This window comes from Rhinolophus sinicus, linkage group LG06 (assembly GCF_036562045.2).
Source record: "Rhinolophus sinicus isolate RSC01 linkage group LG06, ASM3656204v1, whole genome shotgun sequence".
NCBI lineage: Eukaryota > Metazoa > Chordata > Mammalia > Chiroptera > Rhinolophidae > Rhinolophus > Rhinolophus sinicus.
This window is the reverse complement of record NC_133756.1, coordinates 81,235,941-81,263,845: the sequence shown is the minus strand read 5'-3', so window position 1 is coordinate 81,263,845 and position 27,905 is coordinate 81,235,941. Positions and strand designations below refer to the sequence as shown.

The 27,905-nt window shown below is 38.6% G+C and overlaps 1 protein-coding gene across 1 annotated transcript; it reads left to right on the top strand.

Moving 5' to 3' along the window:
* The first annotated feature begins 621 nt into the window (after positions 1–621).
* ARCN1 (archain 1) lies at positions 622–27,722 on the top strand. Its single transcript, XM_019716335.2, has 10 exons — positions 622–777; positions 14,795–15,058; positions 15,537–15,716; positions 15,849–16,054; positions 16,739–16,903; positions 18,692–18,857; positions 20,189–20,336; positions 20,634–20,742; positions 23,555–23,759; positions 25,826–27,722. Exons 1-10 carry the CDS (start codon positions 775–777, stop codon positions 25,913–25,915), a joined length of 1,536 nt encoding a protein of 511 aa, XP_019571894.1. The 5' UTR covers positions 622–774; the 3' UTR covers positions 25,916–27,722.
* The last annotated feature ends 183 nt before the right edge of the window (positions 27,723–27,905 follow it).

Below are 27,905 nucleotides of genomic sequence, written 5' to 3'. Positions count from 1 at the left end.
TCTTGGGTATATACCAAGGAGTGGAATTGCATCATATGGTAACTATGTTTAAATTTTTGAGGAACTACCAAACTATTTCCCAAGTAGCTGGACTATTTTACATTCCCACTAGCAGTGTATGAGGGTTCTAATTTCTCCACATTCTTATTATACCAACGTTATTATTACAGGCATCCTCCTGCATGTGAAGTGGTATCTCATTGTGGTTTTGATTTGCATTTCCCTAAGGACTAAGGATGTTTGAACATCTTTTATGTGCTTATTGGCCATTTGTATGTCCTCTGGAGAAATGTCTGTTTCACCCATTTTAAAATTGGATTATTTGTCTTTATTATTGAGTTGTAATTGTTCTTTATTCTGGATATTAGGTCCTTATGCACACCTGGTTATTTTGTATATTAAGTGATATAGTGGCTGTGAGAGTTTTATAAACTACAAGAGGTGTCAAAAATTAAACAAGGGCGCTGACAAAAAGTGAAGGGACAAAAGTATGAGGTTCCATCGCTTGGGTGAGCCGGGTGCCTTCGTGGCCAAGTCGCGTTCTAGCTTTGCACGCACAATTTCCCCACCCCATGGCGCCCCGCCCTCCGCCCTTTGACCTGTGCAGTTTCCGGTTGAGACGTGGCTCAGGGCCGCCATCTTGGCGAGAGGCAAAGCGGCTGCGGCTCCTGTCAGGGGGCATCAAGTCCAGAGCCGCCGGTACTTTCCTTGCCCTGACCTCAGCCCTAGCCCCAGTGGAGCCAGAGCGCGGGTGCGCCCCACACCGCCCTCACCATGGTAAGATCCGAGCCGGGCCGCATTCCCGGGTCTGGCCTCGCGTGTCCGCTCTCTCTGCGGGTCGTCTTGGTGTTAGGGCCAGAGGAGTCCCTACTTGAGGGCCTGGAGCACGGCGCTTCCGCCCGGCGCCAGCCTCGGGGCGCTGTCTTGTGCCCGACCTCTCGGGAGATCGAGGAACCTGACTCCTGTATCCTCTGCGGTCGCGCCCACACCCTTTCCTTCCCCACCCCCAACTGGGCACCTTCCTGTGCTGAGATTCGGGCCCTGGAATGGGCTGGGGTGTTTGCTCTACGAGAACCTCATAGTGATAGCGCTTGGACCCCCCTCTGCGATCCTCCGCGCAAAAGCCCAGCCTATTCCATGGGTGCCTAGGCTCAGCAGGCGGGACTTCTCTCTGGGGGTTCCCTTCCCTCTATAATCAGGTTGCCTCCCATCCCCGGTGTTTGGTAGGCCATTAATATTCGAAATCCAAAATCATTGGTTTTCAGTACTTCTTTTGTTTGTTCGAAAGGGGGAAATAGAGGAGCAAGTTCGAAAGGAGGCACAGAACACTAGTTTGTAGACCCAGGTGTCCCTGAAACCTTCCACTAGTACAGAACTTAGGTGTGTCCATTTGTCAGTGAGATTGAGTATATGTAATGTATAGAGCATTGGGAAAATGTGAGCGAGTTGTAAAGAATATAGGCTTTCTGTCTTCGAGAAACACTGTTCAGGTGAAGTAAAATGTGTATAGCATATAGTAAGAGGTTATGCTCTGTGACCTACTTGCCTTTAGATACATTATCTTTATGTTCTCATCCACTGTAGAGATGGGAAAATTTAATGTGGGTGAGGATGGGGACAAAACACTGCTGACTCCACTAAACCTTACTTTATCACTAGAATTTGTGCACAGATATTTATGAAGTAGGAGAAATTCTTTGGTTCCAAACGAGCTAGTAATTTATTTTTTTAGTGCACCTTATGCCCTTCAATCTTTTGAAGTTTTTTTTTCTTTTTTATTGTTAGTATATTAATCATTTGATTTAAAGCATCTTCCTACACACTTGAGAGACGACGGTCGAATTTGGTGTCATTCATGTTAAGTTCAATTGACAACCTTTTAGATGAGAACATAGATTGTGGAGGATTCATGGTTGGGCTTTTAAAACACTGAAAGGTTTTCTTCAGCTTCAGGCATATAAATTGCTTCAAGCACTTTTGCGTCATAAAACTTGAATGTTGCACATAAAATTTTCAAAAACTCCTTTTTTTCATTTCTATTAGGAGTTTCAGTGTTTGGATAGTGATTTTTAAGCTTCTTTTCCTTTTATGTCCTGAATGTATTTGTAGTGCATTTTATAGTATATTGTAATTTTAATAGCAAAATTAAAGCCTTGTTTTATAAAAACCGAATGTAGATAATCTTTACAAAAAGATGCTGAAAAGTCTTGGAACTTAGTACAGTAAGCCCTCACTTAATATCATCAATAGGTTTGTGACTTTAAGCAAAATGACATAACGAAATCAGTTTTACCATAGGCTAATTGATATAAACAAGAGTTCTCTCAACATCTCATCAACATAACAACATGATCTTGAGTGAAACAGTGTTTTTGAGGACCTGCTATATTTTTAATTCATTGATAACTGAGGGATATTAAAGTTCTAGGTGTTAGTGATAAATAAAATATAAATTTTGCATATTATTTGGACACGTGTGCATATGTATACAGTTGTGTCATGTTTAAATATGCATATATTTCTGAATTATTTGGAACCTGGCATAATCTAGATACCCACAGATTTGTGATTTCTGGAGAACATCCTCTCTCAGTATATTTCTGCTCAGTTGAGTCTTAAGACATTAAGTGTTATTTCTGTGTAATATTTTTGTGTCCTATTCCTTTATGAAGCTATTCCTGGACAGGAAAAATATCCAAGTAGAGTGACATTTTGTAAGATTTTTTGGATCTAAAAGTTGTTTCAAAACTTCTGAAAATTGATTTTTTTCTCAACATTTCATTTAAAATTTTCAAACATCTAGAAAAGTTGAAAGAACTTCATAGTGAACACCCATATAATCACCAACTAGATTCTGTAATTAACATTTTACTATACTTGTTTTATCACACGTCTAATCATCCATCCATTTCTCCATACATCTTTTAATGCATTTTAGAGTAACTTGCAGATATCAGTACATGAATGTTGATTTATGAAATATAAATTTCCTTTGGCTTTAGTTACTGAAGTTAGTAATATTTTTGTCCTACGCTTCAAAGTCCTAGTAGAGAAATAAATGAACAAATGCAAAAACAGATGGCTTATGATGACTTTATTATAAAATGAAGAAATAAAAAAGACATCTTTTTTTTTTTTTTTTAACTTTTATTTAAGCGTGTTTTTCCAGGACCCATCAGCTCCAAGTCAAGTAGTTGTTTCAGTCTAGTTGTGGAGGGCGCCGCTCACAGTGGCCCATGCGGGGATTGAACCGGCAACCTTGTTGTTAAGAGCACCACACTCTAACCAACTGAGCTAACCGGTCCCCCCTTCACTTTTTTTAAGCTTTTATTTATTTAAGTGAAAAAAGGACATGTTTTGATTTGATCTTTTTTCTAGTTTTCTGCAAATTAATCAGAACATGTTCTTATTTTCCTAACAATAATACATTGTCAGGTACAATGATAGTTCCTTTTCTTAATAAACTTACATTTGAAAAAACTTGATATTAAATCTCATGGTAACACCAATCTAAAATCTTTGCTTATCTACAGAGTGCCATTCTTTTATTATTAAGTACAGGCAATGAATAAACTTAACTATAGTGGCCACATTAAATATAAATGATCCCATTAAGTTCAGTTCCGAAAAGTTATTGGTTGTTAGAAAGTTAGATTTCGGTTTGTGTGGCTGACCTATACATGATGGGGAGAAACAAATCCTACACAGTAAAAACTTCCCAATTAGAGGATTACTGTTGCTCCCCTCCCCTTTCTGACATACAGGCAGTAGCTGTGTAGCTATTGTATTCTTTATGTATCTTTCTTTTTTAAAAAAAAAAATTTGGGGGGGGAACATTGGGAAACTGTGTTTTCCAGGACCCATCAGCTCGAAGTCAAGTCGTTGTTTTCACTCTAGTTGTGGAGGGTGTAGCTCACTGGCTCATGTGGGTTTCGAACTGGTGACCTTGGTGTTATGAGTACTGTGCTCTAACCAACTGAAACAACTGGCCGCCCCTTTATGTATCTTTTTTATTGTTATTTGAGAGGACAGCAAAGAATGAAATGATTTGAGTTCCCGTTGATTTGCCATCTATTCTTCAAATAGGAAGTTCATTGCAGAAACTGAGAATGATGTCCTTTTATTTTGATTTTCTACAAGCTTTTGTTTTAGAACAGAAACCTGTGATAAGCTTAAAACTCTCACTAACTTTTCAGGTTTTAGGTTTTGTATATGGTGTAGATTTTATTTTAATCTTTCCTCTGATTTCATCTGTGCTTACTTAATGCAAAAAGGAAAGAAAAAAATGGTCCTCTCTATGACAGTTCTAGAAATTAGCCTTAACATGATCATGAATTATGAAGGAGAAAGTGACTACTTAATTCTGGAAGTGAGGAATACTGAAACATTTAGGGCTTGGAGGATGTCCTTGACTTTTTTCTTTAGGGAATTGTGCATATTTATGCTGAATTACTATCTGTTATTCTTGGACCTCTATCACTGATTGGGATGAAGGGATGATGGGCAGCTATCTCTATCTCACACACATACACTGTACATACCTGATTTGTTTTAGTTAAGTAATTCTCCATCTAGCAGCTTAATGTAAAATATGGTTCCAAAGTGGTTACTACTGGAGCAATGGGTGTGAAATGGAGGTATTGTACATTTTCTGTTGCTGTGAAGTCTTCAAATGCTTAGACTTAATAGAATCTTAAAGATGCAAAGGGGTTCCCCCCCCCCCCCGCCCGGTGGCTTAGGCAGTTAGAGCTCCATGTTCCTAACTCCGAAGGCTGCTGGTTCGATTCCCACATGGGCCAGTGGGCTCTCAACCACAAGGTTGCCAGTTCAATTCCTCAAGTCCCGCAAGAGATGGTGGGCAGCGCCCTGCAACTAAGATTGAACATGGCACCTTGAGCTGAGCTGCCACTGAGCTCCCGGATGGCTCAGTTGGTTGGAACGCATCCTCTCAACCACAAGGTTGCCGGTTTGACTCCCGCAAGGGATGGTGGGCTGCACCCGCTGCAACTAGCAATGGCAACTGGACCTGGAGCTGAGCTGCACCCTCCACAACTAAGACTGAAAAGGACAACAACTTGAAGCTGAATGGCACCCTCCACAACTAAGATTGAAAGGACAACAACTTGACTTGGAACAAAGTCCTGGAAGAACACATTGTTCCCCAGTAAAGTCCTGTTCCTTCCCCAATAAAATCTTTAAAAAAAAAAAAAAAAAAGATGCAAAGGCACTTTAGATTTCATATAAGCTAACCTCTAATTTAGGGATATTTTAAGAAGCAATTAAGTGATTTATTCTTGAATAATCTTAACTAGTGGCAGAGGCAGAAAAGAAACCTAATTCTCCAGATTTCTTTGCTCAAGGAACTTTCTGAGCCATGTAGTTAAATCTAGATAGGGGAGAGTTGTTTTTTAATTCAAAAACAAAGGATGGTATACTTAAACCATTGTAAGTATTATTAAGAGAAAAGTTGTTTGACAAAGCTCAAATTAATGGGGAATTGGGGTGTGTGTGTGTGTGTCTGTGTATGTGTGTGAATTTAAAATGCTTTAGTGAAACAAAATAAATTAACTTAAAAATATTAATATGACTGAAATTTTAAGTTTGTTTTTTAAACATTCCTGGAGAGGTCATCTAACATCTGGGCCCTAGGTTTTTACATCTATGAAACAATCAAGGGCTCTTGAGAGTTCCTGCCTTATAAGTGTAAATGTTCTTTTCCAAAAATACAAACAAACAATAAATAAAACAACTTTATGAAAATCATACTTATTTAGTCTTCCACAAAGAAAATCAGATCAAGTTACAGTAGGAAAAATTAAGTTATCTTGAAGTGTGTACTATGTATATTTTTATAGTGTACACTATATTTTAATAATTGTTAAACACCTGTAAACATTGGTGTGAAGAGAAGCTTTATTACTTCAAAGCATTTATGAAAATGAATATTAATTTAGGGTAGGTTAAATGTATTTTGTTTAGCGGTGACCATACCTTTCAGTCATGTTCATAACTGTATTCATTAACATGAATAACAGTGAATAGAAACCTGTGTCAGCTTCGTGAACCCTGTGATTATGGTGTGTGGTGTCTTGGGTGTTTCAAGGTTTAAATTCATACTTAATGTGGGGTGCTTTATTCCTACTTCAGGAGCCTTATTTTTTGCTTGTATCTGGATAATGGAATGACTCAGCGAGTGTCTCAGTTTTCCTGCTCAGGGAATACTGTTTTACCCTACTGTTTCTTCATCTTTACAAAACTCACATCCCCTAGTTCATCCAAACATAATTTAAATGCTATTTCTTCCATCGAGTCATCCCTGATCTTACCAGCTAGAAGTAATCTCCTCTGAATTTTCATAGCACATTACTTAACAAAGTCTGTCTACCTAGTATTATGGTTATTTATGTTTGTGTCTTATCCCTACTAGGCTCTTTTTTTTTAATTGAAGTATAACTGCCATATAACATTAGTTTCAGGTATACAACACAATGATTCAATATTTGCATATATTGGGAAATGATCACAGTGAGTCAGTTAACATCAGTCACCTTACATAGTTATATATTTTTTTCTTGTGATGAGAACTTTTAAGGTCATACTAGGCTTTTTGAGGGAAGAATACCAATCTTGTTCTTAGTATTCCTAGAGAGCATCTAGTGTGTGTAGTAGATGTTCAATAAATAATTATTTAGTTAATTCTTAAAATAATATTGCTAAAATGGAATTGCCAATAAAGCAAAGTAGATGAATTGCACCTTTCCATAGTATATACTTTTCTGGTTACAGGTTGGCTTTTGTTTTTTTTTCCCCTTATATGTTGCCTTTGATGTTAATTTTTACCTAAATTTTATCTGTATGGTATGAAGGCATTTTTAATTTCAGCTGCCTGAGAACTACCCAGAAACCTACAACATTGTTTCTAACAGGATTATTGTATTTTAGATATGGGCTTTGTATTAAATCAGCATATTTATGTAGATCTGAAGGTTTAGTCTGAGCATTTCTTCCTCTAGATAGACATTTGATTTCATGTGTTTTAAGTTGTGCTATACTTTGCATCTTTTCTTAACTGGGACTTACTTTATTCTTTCAAAACCTGATAAAATTCTAAAGTAGGAGAGCATAACTTCCTAGAACTGTGGTTCTCACCCTTTTTTCTTTTTTGGTGGCTAGGGGCTCTACAAGGGTTTACAATATGCCCCTATTTATCAGTACTATTTTTCATTGCATAAAGTGATTCTTTGTGGGCCATGTGAGAATTACTGCTCTAGAGAATCTATGAATTCCCTGAAATTGTAAGTAAATTTTTGTGAATTTGCCTATTCTGGATATTTCGTGTAAATGGAATCATATAAGATGTGGTTTCTTTCACTTAGCATAATATATTTTTTTCTTTTCTTAATTGGGGAATGTTGGGGAACAGTGCGTTTCTCCAGGGCCCATTATCTCCAAGTCAAATTGTTGTCCTTCAATCTTGTTGTGGAGGGCGCAGCTCAGCTCCACATCTAGTCGCCATTTTTCAGTCTTTAGTTCCAGGGCAGCCCACCATCCCATGCGGGAATTGAACTGGCAGCCTTGTTGTTGAGAGCTCAACCAACGGAGCCGTCTGGCCAGCCCTCCAGCAGCTCAGCAGCAGCTCATTGTCTTCAGTCTAGTTGTGGAGGGCGCAGCTCACTGACCCACGTGGGAATCGAACCGGCTACCCTATTAAGAGCTTGCGCTCTAACCAATTAAGCTATCCGGCTGCCCCTTGCACCCTAAATAAAAATACTTAGAAATAATATTTTCAAAGTTCATGTTGTCCATGTTCTTCATTACTTTTCATGGTTGAATAATATTCCATTGTATAGATACCACCTTTTCTTTATTCATTAATCAGTTGATGGACATTTGGGTTTTTGCTTTTAGCTGTTATGAATAATGCTGCTGTGAACATTCATGTAGCACAGCTCCTTCCTGAGGGCAAAAATCTTAACCTTATTGGGGCATACCCTGTTTCCCTGAAAATAAGACCTAGCCGGACCATCAGCTCTAATGCGTCTTTTGGAGCAAAAATTAATATAAGACCTAGCCTTATATTATACTATGTTAGATAAGACCCGGTCTTATATTAATTTTTGCTCCAGAAGACGCATTAGAGCTGATGGTCTGGCTACGTCTTATTTTCGGGGAAACACGGTATGTGCATAGAAACCTTTAGTGAGTGAACCAGTACAGAGACTACTTGCTTGTCATTTTAGTAAACTGAAGCAGCAACTACATTTTTCTTTGTCAGAAATATGTAGATGATGCATGAATCTATGATAAAAATTAATGTGAAATCAAATCTGTGTGTGTAATATGTATATATATATACATATATATATAAACTTTTATTTATTTTAAATGTGTTTTTCCAGGACCCATCAGCTCCAAATCAAGTAGTTGCTTCAGTCTAGTTGTAGAGAGCGCAGCTCACACTAGTCCATGCTGGGATCAAACCAGCAACCCTGGTGTTATGAGTATCACGCTCTAACCAACTAAGCTAAGCAGCCGCCCCCTGTGTATGTATGTATGTGTGTGTGTGTGTATGTGTATATATATATTTATTTATTTTTATTTATTTTTTGATTAAAACTTATTGGGGTGACAAGGGTTAGTAAAATTAACTTTCTTAAGTGCATTTGGTTTTAGTCCTCTAAACAAATACTCTCGCCTGGTGATAATTTTAGGTTAGTTTCTTCTCTTTAGGGATTAGGTATTACCTTGTCCTTATTTGAAGAAATCTTTTTTCCTCGCACCATTAATTTAAAGTTAAAAACAAGGAATCACCACAATGTACACTTAAAGGTCTATAGCCAACAATAAAAAGATAAAGTTAAAAACATGGAGTGCAGGATTTCTTTTGAGAGGTAAGGGTCATAACCATTTTGCATTTTTTTCTTTTTCTGGGATCCTTTACTGCCCTCCATACATCTTCTTGCCTCATACCTAGGTGATGACAAAAGCCTCCCAAGTAATTGGTGATTGTAAAGGATACATTTCTTAAGTACAAAACTATTTATTTTTAAAAATTATAAATATTTTGGAAAAAGTGCTTTTTGGACTTTTAGGCTAGCTTATTTGCCATTCTTAAAGTAATCAACTGGTAACTTTTATGCTATATACCTCTCTGTATGTCTACAATATTTTCTGATCTTTTTAAAAGGAACTGATTTACAAAACAAGATTCTTCCAAAGAGCATTTATTTATGGTTTAGGATTACTTTTTTTTTTTTTTAACTGTTTTTAATTCTCTGCAATATAAAAGTAACTTTAAGCTGTGATGATTAAGGTAAGTTTCAACGTAAAGTTGATAGAAACATAAACAGAATTGTGTTACTCCCTTAAATCTGCTTCTTTCTAAACTTGCAGTTGTTATTTGGGAAATAAAGTAATTGATAGCATTATCTCTTGAGATTTCACATGAGAAAATCTGCCCGTTCATTGGAGGTAAATCATAAAAATATGTCCAGTGGAGGGAAATTATTTGTGCAGGATACATGTCTAACACTTTTCCAATGTAAGTTGTTTTTACATAGCTGCTTGGAAGTAAGCATGATGGTAGTTATCTCCCAAATACCTTAATTGCCACTTCTTGATAGATAAGGACATTGTGTTCTCCTTTGATTATTATAAAACTGTATTGATGTATTAAAACTATACGAATATTGGAGGACACAACCAAGATGGCACAGTAGGTAAACACTGTGTTTACTTTCTCTCACAACCACATCAAAATTACAGCTAATCTACAAAACAACCATTATTGACAACTGCCTAAAATCAAGCTGAACTGAAGCCTTTCAACTAAGGACTTGCAGAAGCCACCTCCAGACTGGTAGGAAGGTCACAGACATGGAACGGGCTGGTCTCACACCCGTGTGTGACCATTAAAGATCGGGAGGGCTATTTCTGCTGTGGGGGTCCCCCATCCCCTAAAGGAGAGAGAGATACCAGGCCCACCCCAGTCCAGGGTTCCAGTGCTGGGGAGAGAATTCCCCATAAGTTTTGGTTGTGAAAACCAGTGGAGATTGTGACTGAGTGATGCAGTGCGGCTGCACTCACAGGCATTCCGAACTCTTAAAGGGACTGCGCGCGAACTTACCCACCAGTGGAATCACTCGCTCTGAGCTCCAGCTGGGGCAGCAGCAGGAAAGGTGACAGGGACAAATGGTGGGGAATTCAGTTGTCTGGCTTGGGACAGGGGTTGGAAAGGCAGCTTTCTCATGGATGAAGGAGCTGGTGGAGGCCATTGTTTTTTTGTTGAGCCCTCCCCCCAACCCCCCTTGTGATTTGAGACCTGGCCCCGCCCAACTTTTGGGCACACGCAGGCTGCTTTCAGTGGCTTTCTCACGCAGACTGCCTGCCTTGCCTCAGCTGCACTTTCCTAGGTTCTCTCAAAGGTTCACGGAACCCAGAAGCAGCATCTGGCTCGAGCATGTCCTGTATCTCTGGCTGAGCAGCCCTAAGCCAGCACTAGCGGCAGCTGGCCTTGGTTCACAGCTTGGCCTCTCAAAGGCACTTCCAAGGACAGCACAGGTGGCAGACATCTGCAGATTTCTTTCTAGCTCCTGCTAGGTCGCCCTGGGTGAGGCACGGACTGTGGCTGAAATAGACCTACAGTGCATCCCCTCCAAGGTGGTCCTAAGGCTGGTGTACCCAGTGGCCAGCTTCAAAAACGAGCTAGAACACCACCTAGCCACCTCCAAGTACAACACACCCAAGGGGCAAATTGGGCAGGCACCAGAGTTCTGCTGAGGCAGATCCTGCTCTGTAAGATCAGCCCCTACACAACAATTCTTCCATTGTAGTCAAGGCCACTCCTCACAACCAGTGAGCCCAAGGGTCAGTTCCTTATATTGATGTGCAGTTATCAACCAAGGCTCAACTACAAGAGGAGGGCACACACAACCCACACAAGGGATGCACCTGGAGCATGTGGCTCAGGTGACCAGGAAGACTGTGCCACTGAACTCCACAGCACACCTACTACATAAGGCCACTCTACTAAGACTGGAAGACATGGTAGCCCTACCTAATACATAGAAACAAACAGGGAGGCAGCCAAAATGGGGAGTCCTGAATAAAAGAATAGAACAAAGCTCCAGAAAAAGAACTAAGCAAAACAGAGATAAACAATCTATCAAACACAGAGTTCCAAACACTGGCTATAAGAATGCTTGATAAGGGCCAGCCCGGTGGCTCAGGCAGTTGGAGCTCCGTGCTCCTAACTCTGAAGGCTGCCGGTTCGATTCCCACATGGGCCAGTGGGCTCTCAACCACAAGGTTGCTGGTTCAACTCCTCGAGTCCCGCAAGGGATGGTGGGCAGCACCCCCTGCAGCTAAGGTTGTACATGGCACCTTGAGCTGAGCTGCCACTGAGCTCCCGGATGGCTCAGTTGGTTGGAGCGCGTCCTCTCAACCACAGCGTTGCTGGTTCGACTCCCGCAAGGGATGGTAGGCTGCGCCTCCTGCAACTAGCAATGGCAACTGGACCTGGAGCGGAGCTGCACCCTCCACAACTAAGACTGAAAGGACAATAACTTGAAGCTGAACAGCATCCTCCACAACTAAGATTGAAAGGACAACAACTTGACTTGGAAAGAAGTCCTGGAAGTACACACTGTTCCCCAATAAAGTCCTGTTCCCCTTCCCCAATAAAATCTTTAAAAAAAAAAAAATGCTCAATGATCTCATAAAAATGGAGATGGAAACCATGAAAAAGAACCAGTCAGAAATAAAGGCTACAGTAATGGAAATGAAGACTGTATTACAGGGAATCAACAGTAAATTAGATGAAGCAGAAGATCCAACCAGCGATGTAGAAGATACGGTAGCAGAAAACACCCAACCAGAACAGCAAAAAGAAAAAAGAGTCCAGCAAATTGAGGAGAGTTTAAGGGGCCTCAGGGACAATATCAAGTGTACGAACATTCTCATTATAGGGGTACCAGAAGGAGAAGAGAGAGAGCAAGGAATTGAAAACCTATTTCAAGACATAATGACAGAAAACTTCCCTAACCTGGTGAAGGTAATGAACGTACAAGCCCAGGAAGCACAGAGACCCAAAGAGGCCAACACCAAGATACATCATAATTAAAATGTCAAAGGTTAAATGCAAAGAAAGAATCTTAAAAGCAACAAGAAAAAAGCAGTTAGTGACCTACAAGGGAGCCCCCATAAGACTGTCAGCTGATTTCTCAACAGAAACTTTGCAGGCAAGAAGGGAGTGGCAGGAAATACTCCAAGTGATGAAAAGCAATGACGTACAACCAAGATTGCTCTACCCAGCAAGGCTGTCATTTAGAATTGAAGGACAGATAAGGAACTTCCCAGATAAGAAAAAGCTGAAGGAGTTCATCACCACCAAACCAGTATTACAAGGACTCTTACAGGGACTTCTTTAAGATGGGAGGGGGTAAAGGAGGGGTGAAAGGGGAGGGATTAAGAAGAACAAACTGGGTGTTAACACAGTAGTCATGGGGATGTAGGGTATAGTATAAGGAATATAGTCAATAATATTGTAATAACTAGGTATGGTGCCACATAGGTACTAGATCGATCAGGGTGATAGATGGGAATGGGGACAGGGTGAAAAAGGTGAAGGCATTAAGAAATGCAAATTGGTAGTTAACACAGTATGGGGCATAGAATCAACAATGTTGTAAAGATCATGTCAGGTGCCACATGGGCACTGGACTTATCAGGGGATCACGTCATAGACTGTAGATGCCTGACCAATGCGCTATACACCTAAATCTGAAATAGAATAATATTGAATGTCAACTATGACTAAATATATAGGTATATATAGTCACGGGATGTGGAGTGCAACATAGGGAAGATAGTCAATGGTATTATAACAGCTGTATAAGATGTCAGAGGGGTAGTAGCTTGGGGGGTGGGTTATCACTTTATGAGGGGTTTAAATGTCTATTATGTTGCTTTGTACATTTGAAACTAATTTGAAAAAAGAATATTTATTTGAATTAACTAATTTGTTTTTTCTTCAAGCCGCTCACCTGTACAGGGCAGGTTTCTGTAAAGCTGAGAAGCCTGACCAGTAGAATATTTCAGTGGTTGTATCCTAGCATTGAGGCTTCTTCCAAAATGTGTAAATAGTCTTTTTGTTACTTGTACTTGTGAATCCTTGGGTTCCTTCACTGAAAAAACTGTTAACACTGTACTTAATTTTCTTACTCCCCTGCTAATGGCATTTAAGATTTTCTCATCCTCCTTTGGCGCTTTATTTGTTTTGTTTAATAAAATGCCAGACTCTGAAAAAAGGTCTTTATCCTTGTTCAGTGTCAAAACCTGTGTGAAACACGGAGTCATTTAGTTTTTCATTTTACAGATTGTATACAGACCTGGAAGTAGAATAGTGTGGAATGGGAAAGCTAATCAAAGAGCAGAAGATAAATTTAAACTCCCTAGATTGGTTCCATATTCTAGGTAAAAATGAAAGCAAAGGTCAGGGTCTTCTTATAAACCTTTAATCTGTCTGATCAGACCTCTGTTTTGGCTGTGGAAATTTCTGTTCTTAGAAAAAATTCAAACTATTTTTTTTTTTAATTAAAGTTTATTGGGGTGACAGTTGTTAGTAAAGTTACATAGATTTCAGTTGTACAATTCTGTATTACATCATCTGTATCTCACATTACCCTTTTTCCCTGAAAATGAGACCTAGCCGGACTGTCAGCTCTAATGCGTCTTTTAAGGCAAAAATTAATAATATAAGACCTGGTATTGTTATATTATATTATACCCGGTCTTACAGTAAAATAAGACTGGGTCTTATATTAATTTTTGCTCCAAAAGATGCATTAGAGCTGATGGTCCGGCTAGGTCTTATTTTCGGGGAAACATGGTATGTGTTCACCACCCAGAGTCAGTTCTCCTTCCATTACTATATATTTGACCCCGTTTACCCTCTTCTAGAAACCCCCTCCCCCTTTACCCTATGGTAACCACTATACTATTGTCTGTGTCTATGAGTTTTTGTTTCTTCATTTTTTTGTCTTATTCTTTTGTTGTTTTCATAAACTATTCTTTATGAGCCTGCCAAACCAGAGAGCAACCCAGTTCTGAGTCACAATAACGTATATATAGACTTGGAAAAAAATTAAATTTAAGTTTTTCTTTAGGTATATTATTGAAAAATAGGAATTAGAGCTTCATTTTCCTCCACTTTATCTTTGTCTTATGAATTACATAGTACTACAATTAAAAGAACAATGAACCACAGGGATACGGAAGACAGTTTGGGCAATATAATGAATAATGTTGTAAAGGTTTTGTAGGGTATCAGATCAGTACTTATTAGGGAGACCACTTCATGGATGGTGTAGGTGCCTGACCACTGCAGTGTACACCTGAAGCTGAATAATACTGTATGTCAACTATAATTTAATATATATATAGTCACAGGATGTGGAGTACAGCATAGGGAATAGAGTCAATGGAATTGTGACAGCTGTATATGACGTCAGAGGAGTAGTAGATTGGGGGAAGGGGTTTGATAAACCTCACTTTGTGAGGGGTGTAAATGTCTATTATATTGTTTTGTACACCTGAAACTAATTAAAAAAAGAACAATGAAGTTGAATTTGAAAGTCATTCTAATAGAAGTCATATCACTAGATAACTGAGTGTTTCTATGGAATATTTTGGAATGTTGAGAAAACAGATGTGAAGAAATAATTAGTATATGTGCTGCCGAAGGGAGCACAAGAAATAATTAAATAGTACTTATTTATATGTATGTTCCTGGTAGGTGCTGTTGGCAGCAGCGGTCTGCACAAAAGCAGGAAAGGCTATTGTTTCTCGACAGTTTGTAGAGATGACCCGAACTCGCATTGAGGGCTTGTTAGCAGCTTTTCCAAAGCTCATGAACACTGGAAAACAACATACATTTGTTGAAACAGAGAGTGTAAGATATGTCTACCAGCCTATGGAGAAACTATACATGGTACTGATCACTACCAAAAACAGCAACATCTTAGAAGATCTGGAGACCCTAAGGCTCTTCTCAAGAGTGGTAAGAGTCTTTCTGTAATATTACAGTTTTTTGCTTTAAATTTTCTGTGAGAAACTATTTTTACCCAAAGCAGATGATGCTTATCAATTTGCATGTTCCATGTCCCCCCAACCCCAGCAGCTTATTGCTATAGCTCTTTATTCATTCAGCAAACGTTTACTGGATGTCCTCCTAGGCTATAAGTATCCCAAAAGAGAATATGGGAACTGCCCTTTTGTTTCCTAGTTCTTAAGCATTTACTGTAATCTGCCTTTGTGGTTCTGATACTTATTTGGCTGAATTTTTGGATAATATACTTTAGGTTAGACTTATTGATATAGACAGACAGACACACACACTTTATGCCAAAGTCTTGCTTAAAATGGAGTAGAAGGAGTTAAAGGGATTCAGGTTATTGAAATTTGTGTACTTTAAAGGATAAGACTTGAACTACATAACTGCTGATAAATCTTTCTTTTCCATTGCTGTCCATGATTAGATCCCTGAATATTGCCGAGCCTTAGAGGAAAATGAAATATCTGAGCACTGTTTTGATTTGATTTTTGCTTTTGATGAAATTGTCGCCCTGGGATACCGGGAGAATGTTAATCTGGCACAGATCAGAACCTTCACAGAAATGGATTCTCACGAGGAGAAGGTGTTCAGAGCAGTCAGAGAGGTAAATAGTTTCTTCTCTGTGACTTCCAGTTTGTATAGGTTTCCTTTTATGCTTCATTATCTGTTTTTCCTGTCTTTATTTGCTAGTATAGACTGTGCTCAAAGGCACATCCATGTATGTCTTTTTTTGTAGACTCAAGAACGTGAAGCCAAGGCTGAGATGCGGCGTAAAGCAAAGGAATTACAACAGGCCCGAAGAGATGCAGAGAGACAGGGCAAAAAAGCACCAGGATTTGGGGGATTTGGAAGTTCCGCAGTCTCTGGAGGAAGCACAGCTGCCATGATCACAGAGACTATCATTGAAACTGATAAACCAAAAGTGGCACCTGCACCAGTCAGGTATAATTTGGTGTATCACCAGCAGCCCTAGAATGGCAGTTGAAGGCTATATGTGTGTATCTTTGGAATGATAATCTGATTTTTAGGCAAGCTGTAAATAAGGAGTGTCTTGATGAAGTAAGATGTACTATTGAATTTGACTACATAATATGGAGATAAAGGAGAAATTTGAATGTGATGTTTTTCCTTTTGGGTAAAAGAGAGTTCTTTTACAAATTATACCATAACCTCAATTTCCTATGAGAGTTGCCTTGTTTTGGGAGAGGAGGAGATATTTAACTTTTTATGGAACATAGATTTTTAATCTTTGTGTTCATGAGTGGATTTCAGGGAGAATTTGTGACTACCCATAATTATATGTAAAAGTTCATTTGTAGACCGGTGTATTTATCTGGATGGAAGGTACAAAGTTTTCATCAGATCATACATGCTTATAAAAGTATACCTTTGGTCTTTGGATATCTGAAGCTTGCATGTTAATAGTGACTCAGCTGCCAGTTTGGGTGGGAAATAGTCTAGTTGTTCACCAAACACTAGGACAGTTGGGTTTTTCCCTTGAGATCTTCACATTCCTCATAAAGAATAGCTTCAGGGAACGCTTCATTGACACGGGATTATTAATTAATGTGGTTTTTTTTAAATCGTGTGTGTATTTTTTCTTATTTTGTATTCTTTCTCACCTAGGCCTTCAGGCCCCAGCAAGGCTTTGAAACTTGGAGCCAAAGGAAAGGAAGTAGATAACTTTGTGGACAAATTGAAATCTGAAGGTGAAACTATCATGTCCTCCAATATGGGCAAGCGTACCTCTGAAACAACCAAAGTGCATGCTCCACCCATTAACATGGAAAGGTGAGCAGTAACCTTTTCAGTAAGAATAGGTTACATAATGTTTGAAAATTTTTATTTCAGTGCACTATAAATTCTTTTTTCTTTTAATTTTTCCAGATTTAAAAGACTTCGTGTATATTCTAGGTTATTAACATAAGGAATTTGGGGGGTTTTGTTTGTTTTCATTTTAACCATGATATGGGGCTCTCAGCCATCTATCTTCAGTGAAGTTTAGAACTTAGCTTTTATCAACTCTGTGCTGGGTAAGTTAAAAATAACTTGTCTTCATGCCTAATGTGAGCCTTGAAATGGCACTTGAATTAGAGGGCTAGAGATGTGATGACTGCTACACTATATTTTGGCATGTCTATTTCTAATTAAACTTTAAGGAGAACCAAACTTTAATATAAAATGTATAAATATCTTTAACAGAAAATTAACATTATCTTTTACCTTTTAAGTATTTAAACCTAGTATAGAATATTTGGTTTCTTAACTCGGGACTGTGGTCCTGGTTGGTAACATTTTTAAATGGTAGTTATCAGGTTCACATATTCACGACTCAGATTTCTTGTCTTGAAGCCCAGAGCTTCTACTGTTGCTAATGGTTTTGAGGGCAAATGAAAAATGAGTCTGGGAGGATACCTCTAACAGGTGTGCATAAAAGGAATATTCTGTGTATTCTGTTCTGTATGATATGAACAGGGCTAGTTACATCAGTATAAATCTCTTAAATCATTAAAGCTCCTGTGCATTCCTAGTGGTTGCTTTGAGTGAAACAGAGGCTTGACACTATTTTAAAAAGATGTTGGAGACGATCACTTATTAGAGAGGGTTCCTGATTCTTTTCTGAATGATGAACTACTTCTTGAGTATGGAGCAAACTCTTGTGAAAGTAAATGGGACCCTATGTTGTCTTAAGATACACTCTTTTGTGGTCATAAGTGTCTTGTCTTTGTTTCTGGGAAGATTTAGTGGTTGGAACATAGAACAAAGTAGGATGCCAGAATATTCTTTTTAACCTCTGCAGTTCACCCAGCTATAGATAGTTTATTAGTAAAGAATATAGATAGACTGTACTTAATTATTGCCCATAGCAGCAGCACTTTTTATTTTACTCTTTAAAGAGCATTATTAGGTCAAATGACAAAATTGGCATGTGGATGGTAGATTAGGTAAAAGTATTGTACCAGTGTAGATTTCTGAAGTTAATTGTACTATGGTTGTGTAAGAGAATATCTATATTCTTACAAAATGTACTCTGAAGTATTTAGGGGAAAAGGTCATGATGTACATTATCTGCCTCTAAATGGTTCAGGAAAAAAAGTCAAATATATAATATTTATAAAGAGTATGCAAATGATGAAACAAACGGGATAAAATGTTAACAGTAGGTAAAAAGGGTATACATGTATTCCTGGTATAATTCTAATGTTTTAACATTTTAAATTATTTTCAAATAAAAGCTTTTTCAATTGAAAATAATTGCCCCTTTTTTCTATAACTGCCTAGTATTCATTTTTGTGGATATACTTTTATGTATTTAAGCATTTCCCTACTGATGGACATTTAAGTTGTTTTCAAACTTTTGCTATTACAATTCTTCAGTGAATAACTGAACTACAGTGTTTGCACAGGTGAGAATTTATCTGTAGGATGAGGAATTGCTGAATTGAAGAGTATAATGCTTTAAATTTCGATACATATAGCAGCAGCACCTGAACATAAGTTGTGGATGGCTAATCACCATTAAACCCTGAAGAAGGAGAGTTCTGGTTTCTACCTTTCTGAACAAATTTTTCTCTGCAGTGTGCACATGAAGATTGAGGAAAAAATCACACTAACCTGTGGACGAGATGGAGGATTACAGAACATGGAGTTGCATGGCATGATCATGCTTAGGATCTCAGATGATAAATTTGGCCGAATTCGTCTTCATGTGGAAAATGAAGATAAGAAAGGGGTGCAGCTACAGGTGTGTAGAGACTTTTGATAAGGGAGTGTTAAGACTTGTTTGTCTACCTAGCACAGTCTTTCCCAACCTGGAGTTCCTCATATGAACCACAGAACACAGAAAATTATTAAAGTTGTATAACTAGTGCCATTCTAGATGCACAGGAAAGAAGTTAATGCTATTACATACAGTGGATGCCTTAAGGCAATAAATCTCTTCCCAGGCTGGTTCAGTGATTGACAACAGCTGTATTAAAATGGCCTTTTAATATTGGAATTGAATGAAAGGTCATTTTGAAATCTAATAAATTACTTCATACTCATTAAGAAAGGTGCAGAGAGATGCTTACCTGCTACTGTTATACAAAGAGTAAAATAATTCATTTAGGATATTGCTTGATATATAGTTTTTATAAAACAGTTTTTAAACTTAATAAGGATGTATTTTATTGAAACAGGTTATGATACCAAATTTACTCATTCTGCCACTTTATATAAACTACCAGTGCTTGTTTTGTTAGCTGAAGGGCAGTATCTAACGTATATTTGAAAAGTGCACAAACCGTTACAAAATCAATTTGTATGTTCCACCTGTCTGAATGTGTGTGAGATGTTCTTGTCACATATTATGTAGATGGTTGATTTTATCTTATCACAAGAACAAAGCCTTTTCAGGGAAGAATGTGTTTTTGTCTACTCCCCCACCCCCCATAATTAGCACAAAACTGTCTTTTGTAAGCAGTGCTTATATTATTTCAAACAGCTTTGCTGGCTCTAAAAGTATATGTAGGCTGCTATCCAAAAGTTATTTTTCTTTTTTTCTCCTAATACGACTTTTTAAAAGATTAGTCCATTTTACTTGTCCTGAGTTTGAACAATCTTAGTGCTCTGGGGCAAAATTGCAACTAAACTTTCCATAGACCTTTTCCCTCTGCTGCTTCTTTGATATAAGACCAAGACGCTGTCTGACCCAGGCAGCTGATCAATGTCTGACCCTAGTCTTCTACTTGGCAAGCTTGACCTCACCATGAGGCTGCTCCCTGTGAAGTATTTTTGGAAAGGACTTGCTTAAAGGTCTTTAACTTTTTCAATTACAAAATTATTAACTTGTTCAATTACAAACAAAATGGCTTAGAGTTGAAATCATTTTTTTCTTTTACTGTTTTTTAAATGTCTAAATCTTCTTAAAAGTTTTTAAAGATGGGAGATCATTCTTTAAAATCAAAAAGAATTCGAAATTTTTAGGCACCCTATTTGAGATATTTCGATACGACCCATGGAAGACTAGAAGGAATTTATTTCCTGTCTTACCCTGTCTGAACCTCAGAAGTTTTCTTTCCCTTTTCATTTCAGACCCATCCAAATGTGGATAAAAAACTTTTCACTGCAGAATCTCTAATTGGCTTGAAGAATCCAGAGAAGTCATTTCCAGTCAATAGTGACGTAGGGGTGCTAAAGTGGAGACTACAAACCACAGAGGAATCTTTTATTCCGCTGACAAGTAAGTGCCTCTGGCCAGTTCCACTAAGCTAGTCTGTACTGAGAACTAGAAATAGCCCTGGCTTATATACTCTTATCTTCATTGACATAGCAGAATTCTTGACAAAATGACCTTTTGTTGAATTTTGTGTATTTTAATCATTAGCTTTAAATTTTAATACCTTTAATGTTAAAACTTATTTTCAGTAGTTTACATTAGGATGTTTAAGGCCTGCAGCTGTCAGCTTTGATTTTCCATCTTAACTTTTCTCTACTCTTTTCTAATGTTCTAGTATGTCTGCTTTGCTTTTCTCCTCAGTTAATTGCTGGCCCTCAGAGAGTGGAAATGGCTGTGATGTCAACATAGAATATGAACTACAAGAAGATAATTTAGAACTGAATGATGTGGTTATTACCATCCCACTCCCGTAAGTGGTATCCCCCGCACGATCATATTTTCTATATTGGGTTTATAGAACTAGTCTTATAGTACTCATTTTGGAGACATTATTTAGCTAGCTATCCATTCTAACATATTTGATTCTTTAAAAGGCCAGTTTTGAAAGAAATCAGATACAAAAGGCTACATACTATATGATTCCACTTATATGACATTCTGAAAAGGTAATACTTTTGGATCAGAAATTAGGAGGTAGAGAAGAAGGCCTTTGACTGCAGAGGGGCACAGGGGAACTTTTGGGGATGATGGAAATGTTCTATAACTTGATTGTGATGGTGTTTATAAGATTACATACACTTGTCAAAATGCGTTGAGCTAGCTGTACGCTTTAAAAGATGTGGAGTTGGGATAGCCAGTTAGCTCAGTTGGTTAGAGTGTGGTGCTAATAACACTAAGGTTGCTGGTTCAATCCCCACATGGGTCACTGTGAGCTGTGCCCTCCTTAAATAAATAAATAAACAAACAAACAAAATAAAAAGAGTGGCGTTTACTGACTTTAAAACCAAACCAGACAAATAAGACTAAAACTGGCTAGTTGTAGTTGTAGAGCTATTTTTTTTTTAGATGTAGGTCCTCAGTTTATTCATGTAGTAATGAAGATTTCCAGAAGGGGGAGCCACTTCTCAGTCAAACTTTCTCTGTTTCATTTTGCAAGTCAAAGAAGTTGAGTCCGTCAGATTGAATTTTTCTTTTTCATTTTGCTGTCTAAACTTTGAGCTAAAGATGAGAGTGTGTTTTCAAGGGAACTGTTAATTCTTGCTGAAACATGATGTCTACATTACTTTCAGTAAATTTTCTAACAGCTTTATTGAGGTATGACTGATATGTAATACACTACACATATTTAACTGTGCAGTTTGTTTTGACATGTATACACCTGTGAAACCATCACCACAATTAAGATAATGAAAATATCCATTCCACCATTCCCAAAAATTTAGCTCAAATAAGTTTTTTTTGTTTGCTTAAATGGCCTGCTTTCTAGGATCATTTGGAAATACTCTTTACCTTAAGTTTATCTCCTCGCTAGCATTTCCAGTGAGTGTGCACTATTACTTTACCAATGAATCCCAGCTCCTCTACCTCTCAGCCCGCCCTTCATGAACACCCACTAGTGTATTCTTAGTGTATCTTTACTATTATATTGCTTAGTTATTGTTGGAGAGAAAATGGTACTAATTTAATTTGTAGTTTTGTTCCCTTTTTGATAATTCAGGCCTTCAGATGGCCAGGTCTGGTTTTACTCATTCTTGTTTCCATTTTTTAAAAATATGCTTTATTATCAATATCCCCTTTAATGGGATAACCATCTTATTCTTCACAGCTTGGTTATTCTTTCAGAGGAGTAGATGGCTGCCTTGAACCATTGTAGGTCTTAGGCATTGGTAACAGGTGTGGGTTTTGTTTTGTCAAGATTTGTTTTAGTAGACTATTTTTAGGATGCCACAATTTTTAGGCCTCTCCATCTACCCTGTAATTTTGGTTATAGTGGTTTCCTGTGTCTTAGATCAATTTTGCAATAGTCTCCAGAAGAGACCTTTAGACAACATTTTACCCTATTGTCTAAAACTGATCAAATTAGAGATCAGAATCAGAATTGGAACAGGGCAAAGAGAAGAGCATATATATAACTGGGACCATAAAATTGATAGGGAAGAGTTAATTGTGTTATATCACCCTTAAAGTTTTATTTGTCTCCATTATTTACCCTGCCTCTAATTCAAGCATTGAATGTCACTGGTGAGTTAAAAGATGGTAAATTTAGAATGTGGAGGAGTAGGTGACACTGCCTGTCAGCCATGTGTGAGGATACAAAGTACCTTCTAACTACCCTGTTTCCCGGAAAATAAGACCTCGCCGGACAATCAGCTCTAATGCATCTTTTGGAGCAAAAATTAATGTAAGACCCGGTATTATATTATATTATATTATATTATATTATATTATATTATATTATATTATATTATTACCATACTATGTTATGTTATATTATATTAAAGACCAAGTCTTATATTGTAGTAAAATAAGACTGGGTCTTATATTAATTTTTGCTCCAAAAGACGCATTAGAGCTGATTGTCTGGCAAGGTCTTATTTTCCGGGAAACAGAGTAGTTCTTTTGCAGATTACGGACAACTGTGTACCTACCCCCTTCTCCCATCATGTTCTCATTTTGTCAGGGGTAATTGTGCTTTCACTTATCAAACAAAAGTCCACTTACTGGATTGTTAATCAAATAAATCCACTGGCGGCAAATAAAGTAAGTTTTGAAACATTCTTAAATCTTTTGAAAACATCCTCTCAAAGGCCTAAATTCACTCCATTCTGAACAACTACATAATGGTGTTTAAAGTGTTCCCCCCACTATTATCAACTTGTACCCCATTGTCACCTAAGAGAGCTACATTATATTAAAATTGCTTCTTGACATGGCAACAAACCGTTGGTGCAGGATTTTTGGAAATATGCCCCACTTTACACATTTGTCAGTCTCAGTCCCTTGCTAGCTCCTAGCTCCAGATCCAGTCCACATGTTGGAACAGCCCACGGGCATCGCTGCCAATTACCTCTGGTTTCATATATCTGTATCCACAGAGGGAATGAGTGAGATTCTTAGCCAATGTGCTAGGACTTTGATCCTTGAAGTTATTAGGGAGCCTAATTTTTTCTTATAAAAGTGGACAGAATTTGAGGAGCATAATCAAATTTGGGGCTGGTTTTCCTTGGCAAAGTTCTTCCAGCTCTGGACAACTAACTTGACACAGATGTTTCTTATGATAGATCTGGTGTCGGCGCACCAGTGATTGGTGAGATCGATGGCGAGTATCGACATGACAGTCGGCGAAATACCTTGGAGTGGTGCCTGCCAGTGATTGATGCCAAAAATAAGAGTGGCAGCCTCGAGTTCAGCATTGCTGGGCAGCCCAATGATTTCTTTCCTGTTCAAGTCTCCTTCATCTCCAAAAAAAACTACTGTAATATACAGGTACCCCATTTTAATAGAGAACCTATATGGGGAAAGCAGTAAGACAGATGCCAAATAGGCAGCATGACTTTATGGTCAGAGCAAATAAGCAAAAAAGCTGGTGTTCCTGACTTACTGTATGATCTTGGTCAAGTTCCTCACCTGCTTTACCTCAGTTTTCCTCTCTAGATCAGACAAAGTTAAGACATTGAATGTGAATATGTATAAAAGTACTTATGGATTGTACAAGATTTATATCTTAGTTGCCTATTTGTTTATAATCTCGTATTTTAAAATTCATTTGCCAAAACACCATGGTTTTGTAATGCCTTTTGTAACGACACTTGGTTTGAACCTAAGGAATGAAAGGAAGTTTTTTTTATTTGGAAGGCAAAATAACTGCCCCCAAAAAGTGATTCTAAAACAAATGGATATCATTTTTGGGTTATTTATATCACATCTTCCCTTCATTAATACAGATAATCATGAGCCAGTGCTACTGCAAACCTTGTCCTTTAGGTAGGCAAAGTAATGGAAATTTGTGGACTGTTCCTTTAGGTCATTATTTTTAACTCATTATTTCTCCACTTTTTGAAATTGTATTACAAGGACCCAGCTTTCTGCTCTGACTTGTTGATTTGCTTATTATTCTGGCACTGTCTTATTTTCCAGATGGACTCTGTCTCTCCATAGTGCTTGGGAAGTTATACTGTCCTTTGTTGGGTGATTCCAAAGAGCGGTTCTCCCTCCCCTTCCCCCTCCCCTCTTCAGTTACTGGCATCACCCCATCAGTCTTGGTAGCACATTGTTGAACCCACGATATTAGGTAGAAATGGGTACATTTTCCTGTTTGGGACCATTTAAAGGGTAGGACAGTATAATTACTCTCTCAAAATCACATTAGAAAATATGAATCAGTGGTTCAAGTATTGTGTTGGTACTATTACAGGCACCATTGTTGCAGATAATTAATTACACTAGACATTTTTCCCCCCTTTTCTTCTTCCTCCCCCCACCCCCCACTCCGGTTCAAGCCATTGTTTCTCAGTCTAGTTGTGTAGGACACAGCTCCCTGGCCCATGCTGGTATTGTGAGCCTTGCGCTCCCCCTGGCTGAGGCAGTCGGTCGCCTGTGTCAGTCGTCCACTCACAGCAGCTCATGGCAGCTCTCACCGGCTGCTGGCCACTCATGCTGCTGCCGGCCGCTCACGCTGGCCACCAGCCGCTCATGCTGGCACATGGTAGCCTACGGCAGCCTGAGGCAGCTCATGCCAACCTCCGGCTGCTCACGGCAGCCCAGCTCCAGGGAGAGCTTTTGTTCACAATCTTAGCTGAAGAGGGCGCAGCTCACTGGCCCATGTGGGAATCGAACCGGTGACCTCAGCGTTAGGAGCCCGTTGCTCCAACCACCTGGGCCACCGGGGCTGGCCCATAGTAGACATTTTTTGTTATTAAAAAGAAAAGATCTCTGGGTGGCCGGTTAGCTCAGTTGGTTAGAGTGCGTGGTGCTCTTAACAACAAGGTTGCCTGTTCAATCCCCACATGGGCCACTGTGAGCTGTGCCCTCCACAACTACATTGAAACAACTACTACTTGACTTGGAGCTGATGGGTCCTAGAAAAACACACTTAAATAATAGTTTAAAAAAAAAAAATCTCTTTAGAAGGACCCAGCCATATCTAGAAAATAAGAACCTTAGTACAACTTTGAGAGTAAATCAAATAAATAATGTTATGAGTTAGAATGTTGCATTTTGTGTCTAAATGTTAATTGATCATCCTGGTGGAATGTCTGTGAACTTCATAGGTTTTATAGGGCAGGGCCTGGGCAATGGCCACTCATCCTGGACCTTTTACTTAATACCACTTTGCATCTCATCCTAACAGTCATCTTTTCTGTCTAGAAAGCTGGTTAATCATGTTGATGGGGAAGAGTGATGCTGTAATCTACAGTTGTGAATTGAACTTTTTTAGCATTTCTGAGTTACTTTTAATACTGCTTTTAGGGAATTTGATCTGTACTGAGAAGTTAGCACCTTAGAGACTTGCTCTCCTTCTGTTTTACCTTACTCTTTGTTTGTTTTCCTAGGTAACCAAAGTGACCCAGGTAGATGGGAACAGCCCTGTAAGGTTTTCCACAGAGACCACTTTCCTAGTGGATAAGTATGAAATCCTGTAATACCAAGAAGAGGAACCGAAAAGGAAAACTTTCAAATTAATAAAAAAGAAGCCACAGTGGCTGAAGAGTTTTTTCCACATCTACAAGCCATTGGAGACCCTTTTTTCTGGTATAATTCACGATTCTCGGCGCGCAAGGACCCTCAACTCACCCTCAGTGTTTCAGTGTCACAGAGACATTCTTCGGCAAAGAAATGACACAAACAAAGGGAAAGGCTGCTGATTTCTTTGGCAGATTTTACTGGCCACCAGGAAAACCAGCTCTCCAGAGATTGCCCCTAGTTAAACACCTCTGCTTTCATCTAAGTTGCTCCTTAGTCCTAAATATAGTTATATTTCATACTTTGTTTTTTAAGTTTTTTCTACAGAAGATTTTAATCTTTCATACTTCTTTTCTTTACCTTCATTTTTTTTTCTTTCTATACATTTATTCAAGCACTGTAGGCGTTGTATTTGTTTGGTACTCCTAGAACAGGTTGATCTAATCCAGTCTTGATTTTTGGACTGTACACGTGAACTACTTAAGGTGTATCGGGTCTAGAAGCTGAAAGATAAGGATGCCTCATGTCCTTTTCCTATATCCATTCATCCCTCCACTTCTTTGCCAAGTTGTTTTCCTTTCAGGCCTGTCCGTCCAGTTTAGAACAGTACTGTGAATCCCACTTGTGTCAATATTAAAGACAGCTGAGAAACAGCTTTCAAGGTGTGTGGAAGGAGACTGATTATGTCCAGTTAGGGATTTCACATCCACAGGTAATCATATCTGCTGCTGGTGCTACCCAGGTTTCCAGTTGTCCACATTTTGGGTACTTCAGCTGAAATATAATAGCTCATGGTCTTTGTAATCCATTCACATTCCTCGTATTCACCACCTCCCTCTTTCTGGCTGTTGTCCTTTCTTTTCTAGCAGAGATGAGGTTATGATTTTGGAGGCTGTGGGTTCAGTGAGTCCCATTGGCCCTGAACTATCGAGGAGATTCCACTTCCACCACCAGGCTTTTAGCATTTCAAGAGGCAGCTGATTATATTGGTAGGAGTTAGATTGCTCACATATACTCCCATTTCCTTCTAACCTGCCCAGCATTTTTTCACCAGCCTATCTATCCCTGTCTCTGAAATCCTCTTCTAAGTCTTTTCTATTGAGTGTCATAATGCAGTGGTTGTTTCTTAGCCCCATCTCAACCATTACTTTTTCAATGGAGAAGACTACATCAGCCAAGCCAACATTGGCTTTTAACCCAGGATTGCACTCAGGGAGGTTGGTGGAGTTGCTGCCATTCTGCAGCCACAGGCAGGGGAAGAGGCAGATGACTGTAGATGATTTCTGCACTTCCCGTTGCTAGGAGAGCACCACTCCCACTCTGAACAGCATTGGCCTTCCCTGCGAACAGTGGAGTGTTCCTGAAGCAAAGCAGTCACGCACAAATGGCCATGGATGGAATTGTTTGCCAAAGAAATTTCTGGCCTTTCCCTTTCCCTTAACTGCGTCAGGGAAGAAATCCTTATCTGTAGTTCGGTTTCCACATGAGGTTTTTTGAGGAAGGGGACTGGGGACAAGAAATCTGTCATGTAGTTAAATAGGAAAGAAATCTTATTAATCCAGTTTTGTTTGAGAGTTGCTTGTCCATATGATTTTTTTAAAAGTCAAGTTTAGTTTCATAAAAACTTTTTTTTTCTGAAATTACTTTTGGGGTAATATTTAAAATGAAAGACGTTTTGTAACCCTGTAAAATACATAGGGAATATAGCATTCCAGTGTACACAAGAAGGCAAATTCTTTAATCAAATAAAGAGTATTATAAAATGAGTGTTTATTAGACTCTTGACTCTCATACTTTGGTGTCTGCTTGCTGATTCAGGATAATGTAATGGGATCTAAGATTAAAAATTAATGATATGTATTTTTTAAGAGAAAATAATCTCTGAGTATTCATTGCTTTTCCCCCCATTACAGGTATTGTGCCTTCTTGTGTCTTTTTCTCCATTCAGGC